This window comes from Calliopsis andreniformis, chromosome 5, assembly GCF_051401765.1.
Source record: "Calliopsis andreniformis isolate RMS-2024a chromosome 5, iyCalAndr_principal, whole genome shotgun sequence".
Taxonomy (NCBI): Eukaryota; Metazoa; Arthropoda; class Insecta; order Hymenoptera; family Andrenidae; genus Calliopsis; species Calliopsis andreniformis.
Window position 1 is genome coordinate 13,161,493 of NC_135066.1, and position 21,162 is coordinate 13,182,654.

The window sequence follows — 21,162 nt, forward strand, 5'->3', positions numbered from 1 at the left end:
TCGTACTCTATGGTGACTCACTGCGGGTTTACAATCGGCGACGACGGCCACGTCCGAGTCGGTTGTGCACGTCGAACAAACTGATCGCTCTCGACGGCCTCGTGGTAAGCCGCACCACGGCCGCTCGTCTCTCTTTTCTTCTTCGTCGGGGTCTCCCTCGTCGTCGTTGTCCTCTGAGCACGGTGTCCCCGCAGGAGGGGACACCCGTGGCCTCCACTCTTCGCTCTTGATCGTTATGACTCACGGGGTCCTCAGGTACAGTCGTCCCTGATAACAAGCGCCGCCTCGAATGTTGATAAGGAGATCCTGGCGAGGAGGTGCCAGCAGCGATGGCAACTGAAACGAATCTGTATGTGTGACGACAGATTTCAGTCACTTTAGAATATATTTCGAGGCTTGGAACTCTTGGAAGTATCGATAGGTATAGAAGTTTGGGGAGATTCGATGGGTCTTGGGAAATGGGTAATAGTTCAGTATCTTGAGCTGGGTCTATAGCAGTGAACAGTTTGTGTACACTGTTCGCGAAGTTTTTATTAACCTTACTGGAGTTATCTGCGAATAAGAAAATAGTATGAGAACAGATACGTAAATAGACAATTTTTGGGAAATTTAATTTCTGTAATGTTCATGCACAGTTTAGGAACTCTGGTGTGTTCACGCTTTTCACGCATGTACCTTTATCTAAGTAGTACTATTGATATAAAATGTTAAAGAGAGTTTGAGAAGTTTGAGTTGTCTTTCAAGACTTTCAAGAGTTTTAGGTTTCGAATCATGTTCGAAGTGACTCGAATCTTCATAGTCTTGAACAACTTCTTCAACCCAGGATGTTTATTAGGTTGAAGGATTCCTTTGTTTCGTTTATTCTAAGCTTATGACTTGGGGATTTTCTTTTTTTTATTAAGCTATGTAATCTTCTGCAGGATTACTAGCAAATGCATGTACGTATGTGTATAGTGACATTCGAAATACACAAATACATTGCTGCTGCATGAGAACAATCTTGAAAATAGAATTAATTACATATGTAGCATGTAGAATATATAAATATTAAATATACACATGGGAAAAAATAACTAAAGGAGAATTAAAGATATAAACAGTGATTCTTTAAAAACTTTTAAAGAATCATCAGAGGGGTAATGGTCCTATAGCTTGGGAATTGCCTTTGGTGAAGTTTAGATGAACGAAGCTTTGTTTTGGGTGGTGCTTTATTCAGTCACTAGAGGTATCTTATGTTAGGAATTCTGAAGAGGGAATTAGGAAATGGTAGCGAAGATCTAGGTAGCTGTTGGTAGAAGAAGCTGCTTGATCTTTTAGGTACTCCAACACGAAAGAAAATGGTCATAAATCTTGCAAAAGTTTCCTAAGTAGATTTAAGTAGGATAGATCTTTGCAGGATCTATGTAAGGGCTTAACTTAATGCTAAGTAAAGGCAGATTTACTGATTTCATTACACTCAGACCTGTTGGAGGGTATTTCTTTGAATTATGCAAGAGACTTCAATAACTTCAGATTAACATTTTTTTCTGTGAATGTAGGTCAATTATCGTAAAAAACAGGGAGAAGCTCTAAGACTGCAGATGTTGAAATACTTTTAAATGAATATGAAGGAATTTTAGAGAGTTTCCATATCTAGCCACAGTTTTTTCGATTAACAGAAAGAAATCTATGCGATTTTATCATCGATTGAAAAGTGTTCCTTATAAGTTGAAGGGTCGAGTTCCTGACCTCTTGCTTATTGTACCTTTCGTATCTTTGTTCCATTGTCCAGCTAGACTTTTTGTTGGTTGATTGAATGGTTTCTTTGACGATTCTTGGACTCTTATGGGCCTAGGAGAAGTTGCACGATTGCAAAGTTTGTACTATCAATGACTACTTACGTTTCTTCAACCACTTTTTATCGTTTCTTCGAAATTCCTAGTGTGAAGAACTCTGAAGGCTGAACAAAGCACTGACCGAAAACAAAGACTCATTTAGCCAAACTTCAAGAAAGGCAATCCACAGGTTGTGGCTTGGAATGAAGGAACAAAGAAGTTCTTCAACCTAAATTCTCAGAGGACCTATTTTCTGAGGTTTTCACGGAACCAAGTGTCTCAAACGTAAAAAATTCAATTGCCAAAGCTACTTGATATATTTAAATGTCATTTAAATGACTTTTAACACTACTTGAAGAGTATGTGCAAACACATCTTTTCTCTATATAACCATAGAAAATTAATTTTTATGTGTGCATGTGTCACCACGAATGGAGACCAGGTTTACTTCAATATTGGACTAATTTCTTAATTCTTGAACAGCTGAAATGTAGCAATTATTTTAATAATATACAGGATGTTTCATAACATGTGGGACCTACTTCGAAAGTAGATTGTATGCCTAAAAACAATGAAAAAAGTATAAAAATATAACACATAATTAACACACGTCTTATCTGTCTTCGTTTATGAGATATAATGAATTTTATAATCAGAGGCCTCTCTTTCCACAGACCAATTTTTAAATCAACACTTTGCAAACAAATGCATTGGTCGTGGAGGTCTTATTGCACGACCTGCTCATTTTCCAGATTTGAATCCATTAGATTTTCATCTGTGGGGACATTTAAAGTCTATTGTATGCACACCATCGATTGAAAATGCTGAAATACTACGAAATAGAATACAACAAGGCTACCAACAAATTCCAGAAACACCAAGAATGATAAAAAGAGTAACCAGATAGATAACGAAACGAGTACAGGCTTGTCTTCAAATGCAAGGTGTTCATTTAAGCATCTCCTGTAAAGCTAATTAAAATTAGCTAATTAAAATTAACTTTACAGGACTTTCTTTACACTTTCTTCATTGTTTCTAATCATACAATCAACTCTCAAAGTGAGTCCCACATGTTATGAAGCACCCTGCACAAGTGTCTAATTTGCTCACAACTTTTCCTTTAAATGGCTTCAGCAAGTAAGGGATGAAAGCAGGAACGTTTCGTGGAAAAGGTGCATGATAGAGCTGACTGTACCGTGATACGAGGACATTGGTTGGGGAGGGAGAGGGCATGCAGGGGCCACAGATCGGTACGCGGACCCAACTGCGAAACCTAACCTTCGATCGGTAAAAATTCGACCGGCGAGCGGCCAGACCTTGTGCCCCGTATAATTCTTTCGCAATACGGCTCTGCACGTGCCCGCGCGCGCGCGTGCCTCGAGATCCGTGTTAAATCGAGCCCCCTGCCGATCATGGGGTTTGCGGTACCAGTTCTGCGCGTTCCTCTTTCCTTTAAGTCCCCTTTTCCACAAAACCCAGATTGCAGTCTAAAACTGTTACAATCACTAAAATAATGTTCTTGTAATTTTAATAACAGAATCATTTTTGAGACCTGTACATCGAGGTTAATAGAATCAGTCACAGATTCAAGTCTTGTTTACTGTAAATGGAAAGAAATGGTAGCTTATAATTCTGACGAGTGCTTTGTTTTTAATTCACGATCTGTCTACTTCGATAGATTGATTTAGCACATGCTAGGCTATATTTGCGAGATGTTTTTAAAGAGTGTACGAAGCTGCTTGTAATTAATTTATTTAGCTATTTTGGAACGCTGTTTCTATATATTATTAGGGAAAATTCTTGTTGACCTATTTATCGAAATTGCATTTACAGAGGCGGTTCAAAGTGGAGTGAACTGTGTCTGACTTAGGACTTATTCTACTGCCGGCGCGTATTAGGTCAGAGACAGTGGAGTCAGTAGAATAAGTCTGAAGTCAGACACAGTTCACGCGTGTTATTCGAGTCCCATCAGAAGTCCCCTGAAAAGCATTAAGAGCAATGCCTTCCAGAGGCCTTCTCACAGAATACATATAGTACTTCAGATGTTCTTTCAACAATTAATATCTTGGAAACGAAGCCTGAAACATAGTTTCATGTATCTATATTTTCGCTTTATTCTAGCATGTAGAATCACCCCTTAAAAATTTCTGATACTTATTATGGAACGCCCTCTACAGTACTCTGTATTGGATAAATGTCTACTTTATTATCATTAAACATTTATTTATTTATTCGACGGGCTTAACCTAACCCAATGATACATAACAAAAATTACAAAACAGCTGTCAGGGATGCGTTAGTACCTAGAAACACAAGATAGAGAGAAAAAGAAAATACTAATCAAATGACAAAGATATAAGATGAAAAACTCCTGTCAATGTTATCAATTTCTTAATTAGAGTTTAAATTGAGTAATCTAAACGTGGAATTCCTACAACTAGCAATAGAACCTGAAAAGAAATTAAGGTGAACTGCCAACTTATTTCCAAGGTTGCATGTTCCAAGAATTGGATCCCAAAAATATATAAGTAAATTCATAAAGACATTTCATATCGTAGATAATGATAGGATGAAAGAATGAATTTGAGTAATGAATAGAAATTTTCTACTTAGTTAATGATAACTTTTCCATAACCCAATATCTATTTAAAGACTATGATTAGACGCCTCCCCTCCTTTCCTGTTTGCATTGCGTTACTCGGATTACGATGGGCGCAAAAAACGTAATCGTGAGAGAACCAGACGGTCCAGTTCCCTGTCTATAACTGGAGCGACAAAGTCGGGTGAATCGATCTCATTGACACCGGATTTGCCAGGAGCCTCTAGCCTCGTTCTAGAAGCTGACCGACCTACTGTTTCGCATCATCCACGACGTCTGTGGTGCTGTGCTTCGTGTCGTTCCAGCATCCGTGGCCTGGAGAACGGATCATGAACGCCAACCAAAAAATAATAACGGAATACCTCTTGCAAGCTTTAAAACACTTCCCCTCTCCCTTCGGCTCCATTCCTTTAAATTTATTATTTCCAAGCGCCTAAACGAATGGAAACTAACGGTTATATGCACAGAATTTCTTGTAAAAGTATATATGTTTATGTACATACGTCTTCAAATTTTTTTAATTATTAAACACTCACATTTTTAAGATTTTCAAATTCTAAATACTGAAATTTTCATAAAATAATTGATATTATTAAATACTTACTTCAATTTTCATGTATTCAAACTGGTCAATTAATTTATTATTGAATTATTAAAAATTAAGATAGTAATGCATCTTACATTTTGTGAGCTTCTAGAGCATAGAGCATGAATAATGACAGATTTATTAAAGCTGTGAGCAAGTGGCTGCTCTGATCAATTGAGAGTCATAAGACGATCTCTAAGAACCAGAGTATTTTACTGCATATACATGTACAGAGTGAGTCACGCTACTGAATCACCTGAATTTTTTTGTAAACTATTTCTTGCATGAAAAAATGTTTCATAACAAATGTCTGATATCAAAAGCAGCATACAATTCAACAACTATTTTATTATACCAAACAACTTTCATTTCTGAGTCAAAATAAAAAATTCAAAAAAAGTATTTCCATTTATCAAACACCAATCTTTATCACTCTCAATTTTAACAGACCTTTTTCTCTTACACCTTATCATTTTGTTTCTCCAACAGCCTTTGAATACTAAGTCCCTCCAATATTTTGAATCCCAACCCCCTGAATCCCCCTTTAGCATCGACTAATTTCCCAAATTTGATTCCTTCAAAATACCAAATGCTTCCACAGATCATCGCCACCTCGACTCTCTCAGCATCGCCACTCTCTTGGCCCATTCGATCTCCCGAGCTCCTGATTGCTTCAGGAGCGGATCACGCTCGGTCTCGATCCTCGCAGCGTTTCCTGATAGAAGGAGAGCGAATATTAATCAAATTATTACGGCAATCTGGTCGTCGTGACAGCCTCGGGAGCAGTGGCCGATTACAATGCAGTCGTGTCGCAACTCATCGACGGGTCGAAAGACGCGTGAACGCGGCTCCCAGATGCGTCAGGCTGGATGCATTTGCAGCGGAGGCGATTCTGAACGCGTTTTACGGGATTTCCGACGTTGTTATTAGCGATTCGTGGTCGTCTATTGGGAAACTAGGCTGCCGCCTCGCGCTTCTGCCAACTTCCACAGCATCGAACGCGTTATTACTGAAAACTGGTTCTCAGCGGGTCGAGAGAATTGTTTTTAACTGGCCGAGAAAAGTCTGGACTTTAAATAGGGTATCGGATGTTTGGGGGTACGAGCGCTGCTGCTAATATCTCTGCGTGAGTTTCAGGTTTTTTTAAAGTAGGTCTTAAGCTATGTCTACCGTGTGGACTCTGCATTGAGGCAAGAACGAGGAATATTTTGCTTATAGCTGGTAATTGAAAAATTATTTGTTTTTAGGTACTTTCACTATTTTTGTGTCTAAAACCTGTTCTCTAAAAGTGTTCTATGTTTTCTTATTTTTTACACGAGAGATGACAAAATGTTCCTTATCGTTATCGCGCACAGTGTGGAGTGTAGATATAGCTTTATGAATTTAAATCAGCGTGCTAGGGATGAAATAGGTGCACATCGTTTAGAGAATGTGGTTTGAGATTTGGTATTCATCAGAAATGTAGAAAGTAGGTACTAGGATCAATAACTAGAGTTACTGTAGAGTCTACAGAGGGACGAAACTTTGGTACATCGAGTTTCAACAATTTCCTGTTTTGAATTTTGCATGCTTGAATTCATATTTTACTAGACTGCGGATTTTTATCCGCTTTCATATTTTCACGAACACAGTTAAAAAAATGGAACCTAAATAAAAATTTACTTCGACGTTTAAACGCTGTAGTTTACACTCTATTTTTCATATTTTCTATCTTTTTAAATATTATATGTATTCTGCAATTTGTATACACTACTCTGTAAATATCATATTTCTATAAATGCATAAAAATCAGCAGCCAATATACAACGATCGAAATAGTAAATTATTGAAGTAGGTAAATGGTATATCATATATTGCACGATCAATGATTTAAAGCTCGAAACAGATTGACTGTCAATGAATACTAACATTGCTACATTTCATTATTTTGTAAAAGTAACTGTAAAATGAGGCTCACCCTTTAATTGTCTTAACAATACAATAACAGAAGAATGAGAAAAAATAATAACGAATAACTTTCCTCAACCTCCACATCTATCTTATATTCATAGATTAATTAAACTCGATTCGATGGATTCACTCGCACATTAAAAAAAAAAAATCAAAAGTAATTCAATTCCATCGCACGAATGTTAACAAATCACTAATCTCTTCTTTCAAAATCCAATTTCCCATCGGCTAAAAGCCGAAATGGATCTCCATTTCGGACATTACGTCTGATTAATTTCCAGAGTGTAATTAACGAAACGCGATAAATTTCATCGAGAGCCTCCATTGGAACGTCGGAATCGAATGAAAAAGTGAATCATGCGGCCACGTAACCGCCGAAATTTCAGCGGGAGACCGAGGCCAGCGATCGAGCGAGAGACCCAGGTGAACCGAGCTCCACGGTGTCCCGCTATCAGTGTCGTGAGTGGGTCAGTTAACAACGGGGTCAGCCGAGGGCGAATCCGGACTGCGGGTCAACCAATCGCCGCGTGCGGCCACGTCCTCCTGACAATGACTATTAACTGTATATGCACCCACAAGACCGAGTTCGCCGGGAATTACGACGGCTTAACAACAGGTTTTACACCCTTGAAGAAGCAGCCATGGGACCGTAACCGAATAATAATAGGTTGCGGGCCAAATTGCAAGTACCCTTATGGTGTACCACAAAAGCGATGGTCCTGAATTTTCTTCAGATTTCGAGCAACAGTACTTGTATTTTGTGCAGCTGGTTTTGTATTATAGCTGGAAGACAGAGTTAGTCTTCGTGGTTTATTATAAATTATTAAATTATTATAAATCGTTACCATTTGAAAGATCTATTAGGTCGTATAATATTTTCTTAAAGGTTTATAAAAGTCTGTATTTAGTTCCTTTTAACACTGCTTTTTAGTGGAATACTTACGATCAAAATTTAATTAAAATGGGTTCACCAGCTTGGGAGAAAAAAGATGATGAAGTTTGGTAATTAGAGCACGGTTGTAGATTCCTTTAATTAGTTCTTAATTTCGTTTCTGAACTTTTTATTGCTTGTAAAATTTGGGAGTTTATTAGCTTTTAAATTTTGAAAATTGATGTTTCATTGCTAGCTATAGAATAAGGGTTTATCAGAGGAAAATTCGATGAGTTCGAACTTTTGCTGAAAGATAAACTTTCATCAGAACCTGGAACTTTATTCTGGAGAATTATCCTCGTAAATTTTAACAAATTATTGAGTTTAAACATTCTCCAGTTTAATCTGCTTCCATCAAAAATATAAATTCTATATTGTAATATTACACTCAACTTTCTGAAAATGTCACTTACGTCATTTTGTTTTGTAGCGTATTTATGTGTACATGTACACAGGCTGCAAACAATGTGTACTAATATTCTAAACTATTAATCAGAGAATTCTGTAATTTTACAGATACATTGTGGGGCAGAAATAAAGTAAAAAACTTTTAATACATTTTGTTGTATCTTTTACAGTTTAACTTTTATAAAGCTTTAAAAATCCGAGATGCATTTCCCACGAATATCTCATATTTTCTGGAATTCTGGAGATACCCTGTAATTTTGTAATTTTGTAATTTTGCAGATACATTGTAGGGCAGAAATAAAACACAAAAGTCTCAATAAATTTCGTTGTATCTCTTACAGTGTAACACATCGCAGACGGGGTATTAAGTAATTTAAATGCCTGTTCCAGAGGATTTATAGCCTTTTAACCTACCTTCTGCATTGATATATTTGACGCGTGAGAGAAGTGTATAATGCATGGAAACAAAATACACGCTAAAAACACAATGTGTTAAGTTTTATAAAACTTTAAAAATTCAAGATCCATTTCCTATAAACATCTCCGATCTTTAAAGCTTTATAAAAGTTAAGCTGCAAGACATACAAAAAAACGTGTCAAGATTTTTCTGTTGTATTTCTTATCCACAGTGTATCTGCAAAATTACAGAATTCTCTGATTTTTAATCTAAATTTTTAGAATATAGGCATGTTAACTTTAAGGCTCTATTATTACAAAATGGAGGCAGATAAGACACTACAGTGTAGGACATTTTATGTTCCACTTGAGCTCCTCTGCCGCCCTTTAAAACATTACCACGTATATTGTTTACACCCTGTACACACGTGCAATTACGAGTCAACAAGTTGACGTCGCGTACTTCGATTGCAAGAAGGAAGCTGACCCACGCGGCCATTCCTCGGAGGGGATGCCCTCGTGGTTTTTCATCATCTCGGATCTCCTCTTGGGAGCCAGCCGGAAGACCAGAGTGCACAATTACGCCAGGTGGGGGATAAATAAGGAGTAGGTGGCTTGGCGAGATGAGACGAGAAACAAGGCGGAAGTGGGTCAGCGGGACTCTCGGTCGTGAGCGTCCGGGTTCATTTCTCCGCTCCTCGAGTTACATATATCTCTCTCCTAATGAAATAAGACGCATAAACGTGTGTAACTTGCGTGATTGCAACGATGTGGCCTGGCTTCCTGAAAACGCGGGAAAAATACTGTAATCGTAATCTGTTTCGACTCTATTCGGATTGAGTTGGTTATGTGGTAATTGTCTGTTCTCTGTGTTCCTTGGAACACCACTTTTCATCTGTACAGGGTGTTTCAAAACATATAGGTATTCAATAGTTCGTCAATTTGATTCTAGAAGGGCCTCAAGAATTGTTAGAAAATGTTGCAGTACTTATGAAACTTTGAAACCAAACTTTGCTTTATATATTGCTGTTTTCAAATCCAATATTGAAGAGGTGATTTAATGTCTTAAAATAAGTTGGAAGAATGTAAGAAGTCTTTTTGTATATAAAACCATATTTTTCAGAAGAATGTTATAGAAAATTGGGGACTTTTGTGTATAGTTTACGTTTGGTTAATAAATAAGAGGGAGTTGCAAGAGATGTTACAATTATATGTATAGTCAGAAGTTAGGTGTAAGTGACAAGTATCATCAGAGTATGATAAAGGTGTCTTTGTGTATGGTATTCTCAAATTCTCATTCTAACTAAGACAATGAACTCCCATTTCTTTGATCATTCTCATTTATATTTTATACATACATATATTTCTTTGAATATTTACAAGTAATTCGTTCTCTCGCCAGTTTTTACTCTTTTTTTTCGTTTTTAAGTGTGAGGGACTGTTCGCAAGGGAAATCTAGGCTTCTCGCGACTTACATCGTTTCCCTTTCGCGATAACACTTAATTGCTAATGAATATTTTACACCCAACATCGATAGACACTCAGGTAGAGCTAATAAATTTTTCTAGCGTTTTTCGTTAAACTTTCCTCTCATATTTTTCTCTGACCTTTCTCTCACTCTCTCATTAGTCTTCTCTCGACAACACACAGTCCTCCATCTTCTATTGAAATAGAAGAATGCGTACTTATTGCGTGGCAATGCGATGAATACGCATTCTCACAAAATATAGTAGAAATTTCTTGTTTCTCTCTCTCATTCTCTTTTAATCTCCTCAGCTTTCCCAATAAAAAAATATGTGCATCGTATATCTTCGTTTAAACATAGGTGGCCCCTTGGTCCACGGTACCACTGTCCAATTCTTCGAGATCGAGTCCCAAGGTCTGCCTCGCGTAAGACGAAGGACGGATTTTAGCAGTAACAGTGACAAAAGAATATAAAACAATCAAACAGAAATAAACTGAAATTCGAGAAATTTTCCCTTTCAGATTTTTAAAAATAAAAAAAAAGAAAACTCATATTTAAGTTACAGCATTCCTTCGTCATAAGCTCCTTACTTGACTTACCATATCATTAAATTATTGAAAGTAAACAAAACTTACTTTCATACACTCTCCTAACATTCTTGATAAAAAAATAAAGAAACTACTAATATGTGAAGACAGACATGTTTTCATGGTTATAAGTTTATCGTCAGTGAATTGAGCCCATGGCGAGGAAACACTGCAGTGCACTGTATTTTACTGCATTATTGCTTACACTTTTAAGCCTCGAGCATTAATAGAAGATTGAAGCTTGTTAGACTTTGATAGACGACAGATTCGAAGAATAAAATCTAAGTTAAAATTCTAAAATATTTTTCAGTACATCGTACCCCAATTCCACGTCACTCGAAACACTGTACAGTGGTATCACGTGTTCAGGGAATATTATACAATCCACTCTGCGCCATATTTAGTTATCGACACATTTAAGCCGCGAATTTAGACCTCAAGTGTCTGGAACTTCGATAAGGACAGCTCAATCGCTCTGAATTCAACAAAACGCACCAATTCCTCTCTCAATTCTTAGTACAAAACGAAAGGAAAACAAAATTCCTATTTGACGACAACGAAATGTACGAAGACAGCGTTCGAAACGCAGAAAATATTTAATGTTTTCCAGAAGCATGACCCAAATATGGTTAATGCTAGCAATTATTGGTAAATGTGTGCTCTATCTTCACACATTAATATAAAGTTAAAGTTGATGCTGAGAAATGTTTATCTATTGACAAATTTTTGTTAGTTTTGTATTGTATATTATAAAAGAAACAGTTACTGGTGTTGATATTAATGAAGTCGAATTTTTAATAAACATATTGAGCCACTATAAAATAGTTCTGGAAGAGATAAATTCTCCTTTAAAAAATGTTCAAATCTGTAAATCCTTCTAATTCTCAAATATTTAATTTACAGATTTTCAACACTTTTTTACATACTTTTTTTAATTTTCTGAATTTCAATTCCTACAAATCTGTATTTAATTTTCAAGCAACTGTACTCTCTTATTTCTATGAGAAGAAGAGATGAATACTTTGAAAGACTCTTCATCTGTATAAAGTACATTTATATGCTATTTTAATCGACTTTCCCCTTGATATTTTTGAGAATTTGTTTAGAATCCAAGCTACCACTGCTAATGCACTACGTACCAACTCCAGCAAACAAACACTCCCCAGAAGGCCATAAAAAGGTAAAAAAGAAGCGAACATGCTAACATTATCCACATCATTTAAGGGCTCGAAGAAACAATACACTGGAAAACACGAAGGAGAATGTAACAATATCGCAACGAAACGTATACTCTAATCCTGCACAAAGAACGAACACAGAAAGACAAAAACACCCGCGGCACGACAGAGCCACGATAATGTCGATAATCTCGTCGAGAACAGAACTAATCGTAGGTACTAATACTCTTTCTTTTACTCTACGTGACAGTCTATAAGCCTCTTTCATCTGTGGATCACACGTCTACGCTTTAATTTACGACCGGTTATCTGCTCTAGTCGCCGCCTTGCATCCACTAAGCAAGCATCTCGAGTGAGTCTCTTTAAAATTCGGGACGCCTTCATTGTCTCCATCGCGGGGGCGAAAAATAGGGCGACGTTGAAACGCGATACGGAAACGAAATCGCTCGATATCGCGACGACAATGGATTCGTGGAAAGAAAAGGGACCCTTTCTCTCCTTTCTCTCAAGCTGAATAATCCGCCACGAGGACCGCGTCCCGTTTCTTCAATTCGAAAGCAAGGCTCGCGAGGGGAAGTCGCGATATAGACCAGCGATTTTTGAACCGAGTTTCGCTCACACGGCAAAAATATCTCGAGTCAGTTGAATTGGAGAATATACGAAGTATCTGATTAGCCATGTTTATACAAAATGACTTTCGAGCATTAGAGGTCCAAACAGGTACTGATCGCGTTAATTATTAGGAATGGTGTACTGACCTTGAGATATGTCTTTAATTTTCAGTTTTCTTGGCTTTACTTTCAGAAATATATACAAGAAAACATTGTTATTAATATTCAGTGTATTATTTTGGAGTTTGAGATAGATTTGGAATACTTTAGGAAAAAAAGTCATTACGGATATCACTGAAACTAAAATCGAAAATTACTCAGGATATTTGACCTTGATAACATATCTGAAGGTCACTGAAATCGTTAAATTGTATCGTATTTTCGACAATTATCACTAATCATATTAGAACGCAATATTCTCTCGTTATAAACCCGTAATTTGTATTTTACAATAAGCTTATATAATACTATATGGACGTTTATTACATTAATTTTTCCTCTAAGAGCTCGTTCTTCTGTTACAAAGTGAACTGAGTGAAAGTGAGAGAATAATTCCAAAAAGCTGTTAGGATTTAAACGAGCTTATAGCGAAAAAGTACTCTATCTAATACATAATATGTTTGGTCATAATCATTTAACATGTTACAGTTTTCTTATACTTATTTACCTACGTAACTTGAATTTCATTTTATCCAAAAAGCGCTCGTCTAGGTCACGATTTCCCTTTGTTAGTCAAGGAGATCAGCTCCAGTTGGAAATGGAACAATATGATAACACAGTCGCATTGAATTTCGAAATATAAATACAAAATTCTCCCTACAGTCAGGCTTTAGTGGTTTCTCGATCTAATTCAACGTGTCCAAGTGTCTTCTGACAAGAGTGAATAACAGGGAAGAATTTAGAATAAAAAGAAAGAAGCGTCTGGTTTGAAAAGTCACATGAACACGTCGAACGCATGTAAATGGGAGCATGAGATCTCTTAAGCATATGCATCTCGAGTAGAATATTGAGATCGGTACCTAAAAAATAAACTGGTATACCTTGAGTATTATCCATTTCTCCAAAAACTACCTATCAGCTTATTTCATTTGGAATGTACGGGTCGCCTACATACAGCTTTAATTCCTAAAAACAATGGTGACCATCACTTTTGAGATGTCCCTAATTATGCGTGGTTTCACTCGAGACCTCGAGGTAGAACTAAAAATTCCTCGTATCAGCGACTTTAAGTGTCTGCTTTATGTACATCTAAACGCGTCCTGTGCCTTAAACAAGTTAGAGACAATCTGCCTCTTCAATGGGAGAGCCACGTTCCTTCACCTGACGTCAAATTAAAACGCATAAAAATTGAGACCTCCTGACTCCCCTTGCCAGAGGCTGCCAGCACAGGACGCGTTCAGCTGAGTTATCTTTGGCCTCTATTGCCAATTGGATACAAGATAAAGGACTTCTCACGAAATCCTTGCGTTTTCTTTTTGAAATTCTACAGAATAATCTGCTGCATCTGCTGCTTCTGTCTTTACCTATATTACAAATACGCGGTATGCTTGCTGCTATGCTCGAGGGCTGCGAGGACGTCCTGTTTCTGCCTCACGTACAGTCTGCCCTTCTTCCAAGGATTCTGAAGCTGGAGGAGTTTAAAGTCGTCCCTAAGACAACGCTCCCTCGCGCCTATCACTGCCACCAAACAGAAGTTTGGCAGCTCGTCGGCCGTGTAGATGGGACCATCCTGCCCTTTTAGGACCACCGCCATGTTCAGCTGCTTCACCACCAGATTCACGACCTCCCTGGCCGTAGTTCTCGGTGTGACACGTAATTTTAGGCTGGTTCCAGAGGCCAGACCGGTCTCGTAGGCCGCGTAGACCTGAAAAGACATTGCGGTTTCGTTGGAACGAGGCTGTTCCGAGCTGTCGAGCCAAAAGACACAGAGTGACGGCCATATATTTAAGCACAATGAAAACTCTTTCTTGATGTACTGTATTGCAACTTCTTATAGAACTGTTATCGAGACAATTAATACTAGAGCAGTTTTTTATAAGAATATGAGATGAAAATACAGAGAAAAGCTTTTGAAAGGCACTTTGATTTTTGAACTTGACTTGGCAGGGTTCTATGCTACATGGAAATACTCAATTCAATGTCTTTGAATTTATGTTGTCTAGGTTAGCGTCTATTTAAGAGTCTATTTGTTATGTCTCTACTTAACTATTTCATCCTATTTCTAGTAATAATTAGATGAATCAGATTTTGAGCAGTAAACTGGGCAGACAGTAGATTCTTCTAAAAGACTGATTGTCTAAGTAGCAACTAGCTGCTGGTGTATCAGAGCAGCTGCAGCAGCATGGAAGCAACAATTTTCGCAGCTTTGACCTATAGTGTGGGAACGTTTCATCGTTTTCCTCTAAAACAAGAGGACTTGATACTCAACCTATTTAAAGGAAGAGTTTACCGCTTGGATAGAACTTAAATAAAGTTAAAAACTAGCAACGTCAAAAAGTAAAAAGTTCAAATTTTAATTTAGTTCTTGCTGCATCAGTTTTAAAGAATTTTACTAAAGTTATGGAACTTTAAAGTTCACCAACTTTTCAGTAACATTCAAGTAATGGAATAAATTCTTCCAGTAGTGTATATAAAAGTTGATCCTCTTTTATGAAGTATAGAAAACTTCACATAATATACGAAGCTTCAATTTATACGTTTCTCGTAAGTATATGGCCGCCACTATAAATTTTCTGTAGTGAAAATGAGCGTTTGCAATGGTTTAGCATTGAGCGAGCTGTTACTCATGAATCAAGAGTAAATTAAATGGGTGTAGATGAAATGGAAAAAAAAGAAATCAATAGAAGAACCGCTTACAAATTAGCTAGGTAATATAGGGTGTATCAGAAAATGTGGACCATTTTATGCAACACAAAATAGCGTATAATTAAAGAACTAACATGTATGCACATGAATTTTTTGCATTGCTTCGTGTCTAGAACCTGCCTCCTCAAAATGTCCCATTATTTCTAATACGCCCTGTATAAAGGGAATAGTGTTTAATTTTAATCCATTAATAGTCATCTAGATTAATAAGAGCTTGTCGACAGAGCAGTGTAATTGAAAGCTCCAAACTGCTTCATGCTACGCCATACTGATACATGGAAAGCGTATATCTCAGCGAAAGAAGCGCTTAAACTTAGCGGTGTAGCGGCTTACTCATGTGTCTGCTGTCATCGGTCTGCACTAGAAGACCAAGTGAGCTGTTTTTAACTACAATCGGGTTAGACTTGTGTTCCCTACAAGGAAAAACATTATTTAAACTCAATGTGTGGTCCTCATGGATACCAAGCGTAGCGATCAGTATCGAAACATGTGCGTATACCCTAAGAAAGCTTGCACAAGGTAGAATTTCTTGTCTACTACGAAGCGACTGAGGTAACTTGCGTCAGCGAGTCCCAAAATTACCAATTGTTATTTTACGGTACAATATTGCCCAACTACGAAGAAAAGCAGTATCCACTAAAAATATTTTACTGCTATTTTTCACTAAAAGACGTAAAGTGTTCAAAATTCTCCAAAGATGCAAACAACTGAATTTCACATTTTTCTGTAGTTACTGCCTTTCTCCATAGTTAGGCAGAATAGGGGCTGAAGGAAAGTCGATATTCCATGCAACAAACCAACCCTGGAACTCGCTAACAGACGATTCCCTCGACTTCGTCTTGACAGAAGATTAGGACTGCATCCCTTTCATCCTAATTCATCCTAATCGCTATCCAATCAATTCCAATTCGAGAACTGTGGCAGAAGTTACCTGAAGAATGCCAGGTCGAGGTGCTGGCATCATCGTCGCTTCGTCCTTTTCCTCTTCTAACTGATTTTCTAGGGAACCAGTCGCCATGGCTGCGACACTGACGCTAGGTTTCGTTGACTTTCCCTTCGTATGTCCAGTTTTTATACAAACACTCGAATTAGGCGTCGAGTATTCATCGCTGCTTAATGAGTGCAAGCTGTCAGAATTGGTGTTACTGACGCTGAGAAGACTAGCCGTGTTGGTCATCGCTGTTGACACGCTCAGAAGCGATCCACTATAGATCATGGGCTTTATGCTGAGCAATGGACTAGTGCTAGCTGACGCTGACGTGATCGTTGCTGATCTATTCCTGGGACTGTGTTTATACTTGGTCAAGATCAGTGTATCCTCGGATTTCGAGGGTGGTAATCTCGTGTTCTGTAGCGGGATCAGATGGTTGTTGCTGCTGGCGCTCGTAACATTGCTCAGGTTGCTGGTGCTGCTTATGGGTATCGAGGACTTTTGCGCCTCCGATTCCGTAGACACATTGGAAGTGTTGCTACCCTTGCGAACGTACTGACCACTGGGCAACTGTTGCTCACTTTTACTGAACTCAGTTGTTAACAGATTTGAGGATGAATTCGTGACATTAGGACCTGGCCAACTGCCTCGACCTGGACTGGATTTCACGAGCTTTGGATCGCGTGGAGGTAGTTGCAGTAGGCTTCTTTTTAGGCTGTTGCTGTTACTGTTGCTTTTGTTTCTGTCGAGACTAAGCAAGTGCTTCATGGAGATTCCAACGGTCTGTAAATTTCCCTGCAACGATAATTATAATTTTTCACATAAAATTATACGTTAGAATTATGGAATTATTTAGACAGGACTCAGTAACTTACGCTTTGCTGCGAAGATCCACGGTCCCTCGCGAACGTGATCACATCTATCAGCCATCTAGCACCTTTCCAAACAGTGTTCACTTGCGTTTGAAGGTCCTGCAGTCTAGCCAATTTATCCTTCGCCACGCTCAACTCCAATGAACTAAAAGCTTCTCTATGATTGTGCTGAGCCTGCGCTGTATCCAGTTCTAGGATGCAGCTCAGTCTCGAGTATCTGCTGATTACATCCTTTTGGTAAGTATTTAAGTGGACCATTTCGAATACTTGAATGGGCAACGACAAAAGATCGCCTCGTTGCAAAAGGATCTCCCTAGTTCCAGGTACACAGCAAGCGGTCTCTGCAGGAGGCACGGCGATCAGAAACGACACGTCGTGTGTCAGATCGATAACTTCGGCGTCGTAGAGCCGATGATTGAGGGAATCTTCGGGGCTGATTTCCATATAATTGAACAATCGTCTCGCAGTGGCGGCAACGAGGTCGACAAAAAGTTTCTGCTGCTCGGTGCCCTGCGACTCGTTCGTTACGTTCTCTTTCTCTTCAGCGTCCTTGACCGAAGAGTCTGATGCATGAATGCGAGTTATCCTCTTGAGGTAATCCCACTCTTCCCTGGAGATAAAATGAACGATCAGAATGCACGATAAGTACGAGGAAAGTTCTTGTTCCATAATGTAATACTTACGCGGAGACGTGAGGATTGTCGCGGATTTTGCAATGAGGTAAAACGTTGGGCGATTTTGCTGGCACCACAACCTGAATGAGGTCTACGCTACTCTGCATCTTCAAATAGCCAAGATATAACCCCTTGGACAGCTTAATACTGCTCACTTGATGATAAGTCATTTGTTCCTGTATACTCGCTATCAGGATATCCGCCACGTTGCTGTCCTCGTGAATTATGACCTTTTTCGTGACTTTGCTTAATGGTAACCATCTGCTGTTCAATACTGAAATTAACTTTGGGGATTTCACGTAATTCACCGTGGAAAAGACCAAAGTGCCTTGAATATCTCTGATCGGTTTGTGGTATAGTTGTCCTAGGTCTTGTATGCATAATGCTGCCTGCAACAATTGATACCATTTTGGGTGTTATTTAAGCTACGTTTCAACTGTTAACGTATGATCAAAAAGAAGTCAAAAAATTAAAAAGAAATTTTAGTTATCAATTGTTTTGTAGTAATTACTGGCTCTTAAGTACGCAGCAAGGACCACCTTAATCTCAACTGTTGGTATATTAAAACGAAATTTTAAGGAAACATTGTCAGACACACGATTTACCAAAAAAAGGACCTTATTCTACAAATCTAAATTCGTTTGAATTTTTTGTAACAGAAAACAAACCTGCATTTGAGCAGCGGCCTGCAATAGCTTTATCCTGAAGTGATTCGTTGAGCTGCTATGACTCTTTTCCATGTCCTGACGCAGCGTCTTGACATCGTCCCAGGTACAGGCTACTTTCATCAGCCAATGGAAATCGTTGTAGATACAACTGGGATAAGTCTCATCGACTTCGATCACAGGCAAGAAATCCTCATTAGTCACAAGTACTTTGTCCTCGTAATACAGCAAACAAGCAAGGAAAACCCCGCGTCTCAAGTTCTTCTGGAACTTGCTAGTCGCCGTGAACAGCTGTTTTATCGTCGTTTTCTTCTTATGATTGCGCCTCTGCACCGCTGGCGTTTCTTGAGTGTATTCGGGTCGCCTTATGTCCGTGAAGAGAGTATTCAGTTGCTCCAATCTACCAGCAAACCTTGGCAGCCTGCCATCGATGTCTCTCCAACCTGGAACAATAATCAAGTGTCTAATTAATATTCTAATTTTAAATAATTAATATTAAATCAGTCTTTAACAATACTACTGATCCACAAAAATCAATGCCAAAAGTCAATGCCAATCTAAACCTGAAGAAAGCTGTTTAAGCTTTCCTAAGCAAATGTTTAGGACTCTATAATTTTTAAAACATTAAAGGTCGTACTGCTGGGTGTGACGTGGGCGGGGGACGAGTTTCTGAATCTGCTGTAACCCTTCAGATTGCCAGCGGCCGCTCGAAAATGGTACTTTTGTCCCTGTATGAGATCGTCGATCCTGCACTCTCGTTGCTTCATATCCAGAACTTCTCTTTCTCCACAGATCACTGAGAAATCCTCTTTAACGCTCCACTGAACCTTGAACTTCGTGCAGATCGGCGAGTCATGGGAATCAGGCTCCTGGAATCTCACTGTCACAGAATTTGTCCCTGTGACGTCGACTGCGACCAGAAACGGCATATCCGGAGGTCCTGAAAGGATGTATGTTACAATATCTTCCTAGAGATGTTATCATTTATAATTTTACGATTTCTACACAGAAAAAAAAATTACACCAATACTGCTTTACTTTAGTCTAGTCTAGTCTAGAAACTTAAAAAAGTCAATTTTCTTAAATTTCATTTTCTGAAAGTATATACCCTCGACAATATTTTTGCCAATAGATATTGCTGGATTTGCAAAATTAATGAAGGCAGAAGTGTTTGTTCGGAAGTTGCGACGCAGTGTTGTATGGCATTAGGTACACTTTAAACGCGATTTTTTCGAAACTATATCTCAAGTTCTAATTGTTCAATTGGCACCAAATTTAGATAGAGTCCTCAGCACAACTGTCTATATCGTCCGAACTAGAACTTTGAAAATCCGATGTTGTTCAGTATTATTTTTAACATGCCAAAGATAAAGAAAGGCCCATTTATAATGTGCCACGTTCATAATGAAGAAAGTTATTCTCCATTCGTTCATCTTAGATAAGTAGAACGACCGAAATCATGGCAATCATGAAGGCACTTTCAAGAGAAGAGACTGTATTAAAACAGTTGTGCCTCTTATAATTTTCAATATTTTTACATTAAAAAAATCGTATATATTCCTCAAATACAGACAAAAAATATACAGAAAAATCTAATACAAAAATGTGGTATCGTACTAAAGAAAAAAAATGTCAAAGAACACTTGAAATCTTATGGTCTAGACCAGAATATCGCCTTAAGTCAACACAGTCTTTTTGGCTATGCTAACCTTATCCTTCAAATGATCTCAAGCCTTCAAATATTACTGAACAAAAATGCCATAGAATTGACTTTTTACTGCCAACCCAAAACGACTTGAACGTCCAGGCTGCTGTGGCTTGGCTACATCACCTGAGCAACCGAAGCCAAAACAGCCAAAGTCTTCGACTATTGTGACGTTATTTTTTCCTGTGTACTCCAACGATACTCACTTGCTTGATCGAACCCAAGCAACATCTTCCTGAGAGCTCTCGCTCTCCTTTCCCACAAAGCCAGTTGCTTGTCCTCGGCGTTGCCACCGCATCCTGTGAGGTTGCTATGCTGTGACGAAAAACTCGACCTGTGACTGCTCGGTGGCTCTAGAAGCGTGGTCCCGCCGCTACCGGAAGTACTGCCGCCGAGCTCTTGAACCCTGTGCTCAGCTTCCGACAGCAGCGAGGCTAGGTGACTGCCTAGGGATTCTGGAGACTTGACTGCAAGGGTCGAAAGAATTTTATTGGAGTCTGAGATTGGAACTGATTTGAGGTTTACCATCACAGAGAATAATATACATCTGATTATACATATGTATAATCAGAGTAAAGGTACAGAAGTTGGACCCCCAATTCGTGGTTCGTAGGTATACGGGGTGCTCCAGGTTTAAAGTGTCAAACTCTGTCAACACGTTCAATAGGTCTAGGTAAGAAAAAATGTTATATGAATACAGGTTGTTTAAGGCTTTATTAAAAAGTTGTAAAGAAAAGTACGAAATTCCAAAAAACAGTTAAGAATAGGGATTATGTGAGTTATGTTAAGTAGCACTCAGAAAATATCAATTTTTGCTACATATTAATTACTCCAGCTAATTATTTAGTAATAATTGATACTACTATTGACACTAAGTTTTATCTAAATTTGTAGATGCAACTAAGGTTTCATTTCAAAATAGCAA

The 21,162-nt window shown here is 38.4% G+C and overlaps 1 protein-coding gene across 5 annotated transcripts in view; it reads right to left on the minus strand.

Annotated features, from left to right (window-relative positions):
- Window positions 1–10,001: 10,001 nt before the first annotated feature.
- Wake (ankyrin repeat and fibronectin type III domain containing protein wide awake) overlaps window positions 10,002–21,162 on the minus strand; it is a 52,286-nt gene continuing 41,125 nt past the window's right edge. For 4 of the 5 annotated variants that reach the window (XM_076377596.1, XM_076377594.1, XM_076377595.1 and 1 more), the window contains 7 exons: window positions 20,444–20,704; window positions 19,170–19,472; window positions 18,536–18,975; window positions 17,877–18,256; window positions 17,197–17,803; window positions 16,322–17,116; window positions 10,002–14,389 (listed from right to left, as the gene is read on the minus strand). In XM_076377596.1, the coding sequence (XP_076233711.1) occupies window positions 14,054–14,389; window positions 16,322–17,116; window positions 17,197–17,803; window positions 17,877–18,256; window positions 18,536–18,975; window positions 19,170–19,472; window positions 20,444–20,704 (3,122 nt within the window). In that variant the 3' untranslated portion in view covers window positions 10,002–14,053. Of the gene's footprint in view, window positions 14,390–15,723; window positions 15,804–16,321; window positions 17,117–17,196; window positions 17,804–17,876; window positions 18,257–18,535; window positions 18,976–19,169; window positions 19,473–20,443; window positions 20,705–21,162 lie in introns of all 5 variants that reach the window. The other variant, XR_013001849.1, reaches the window with a different exon arrangement.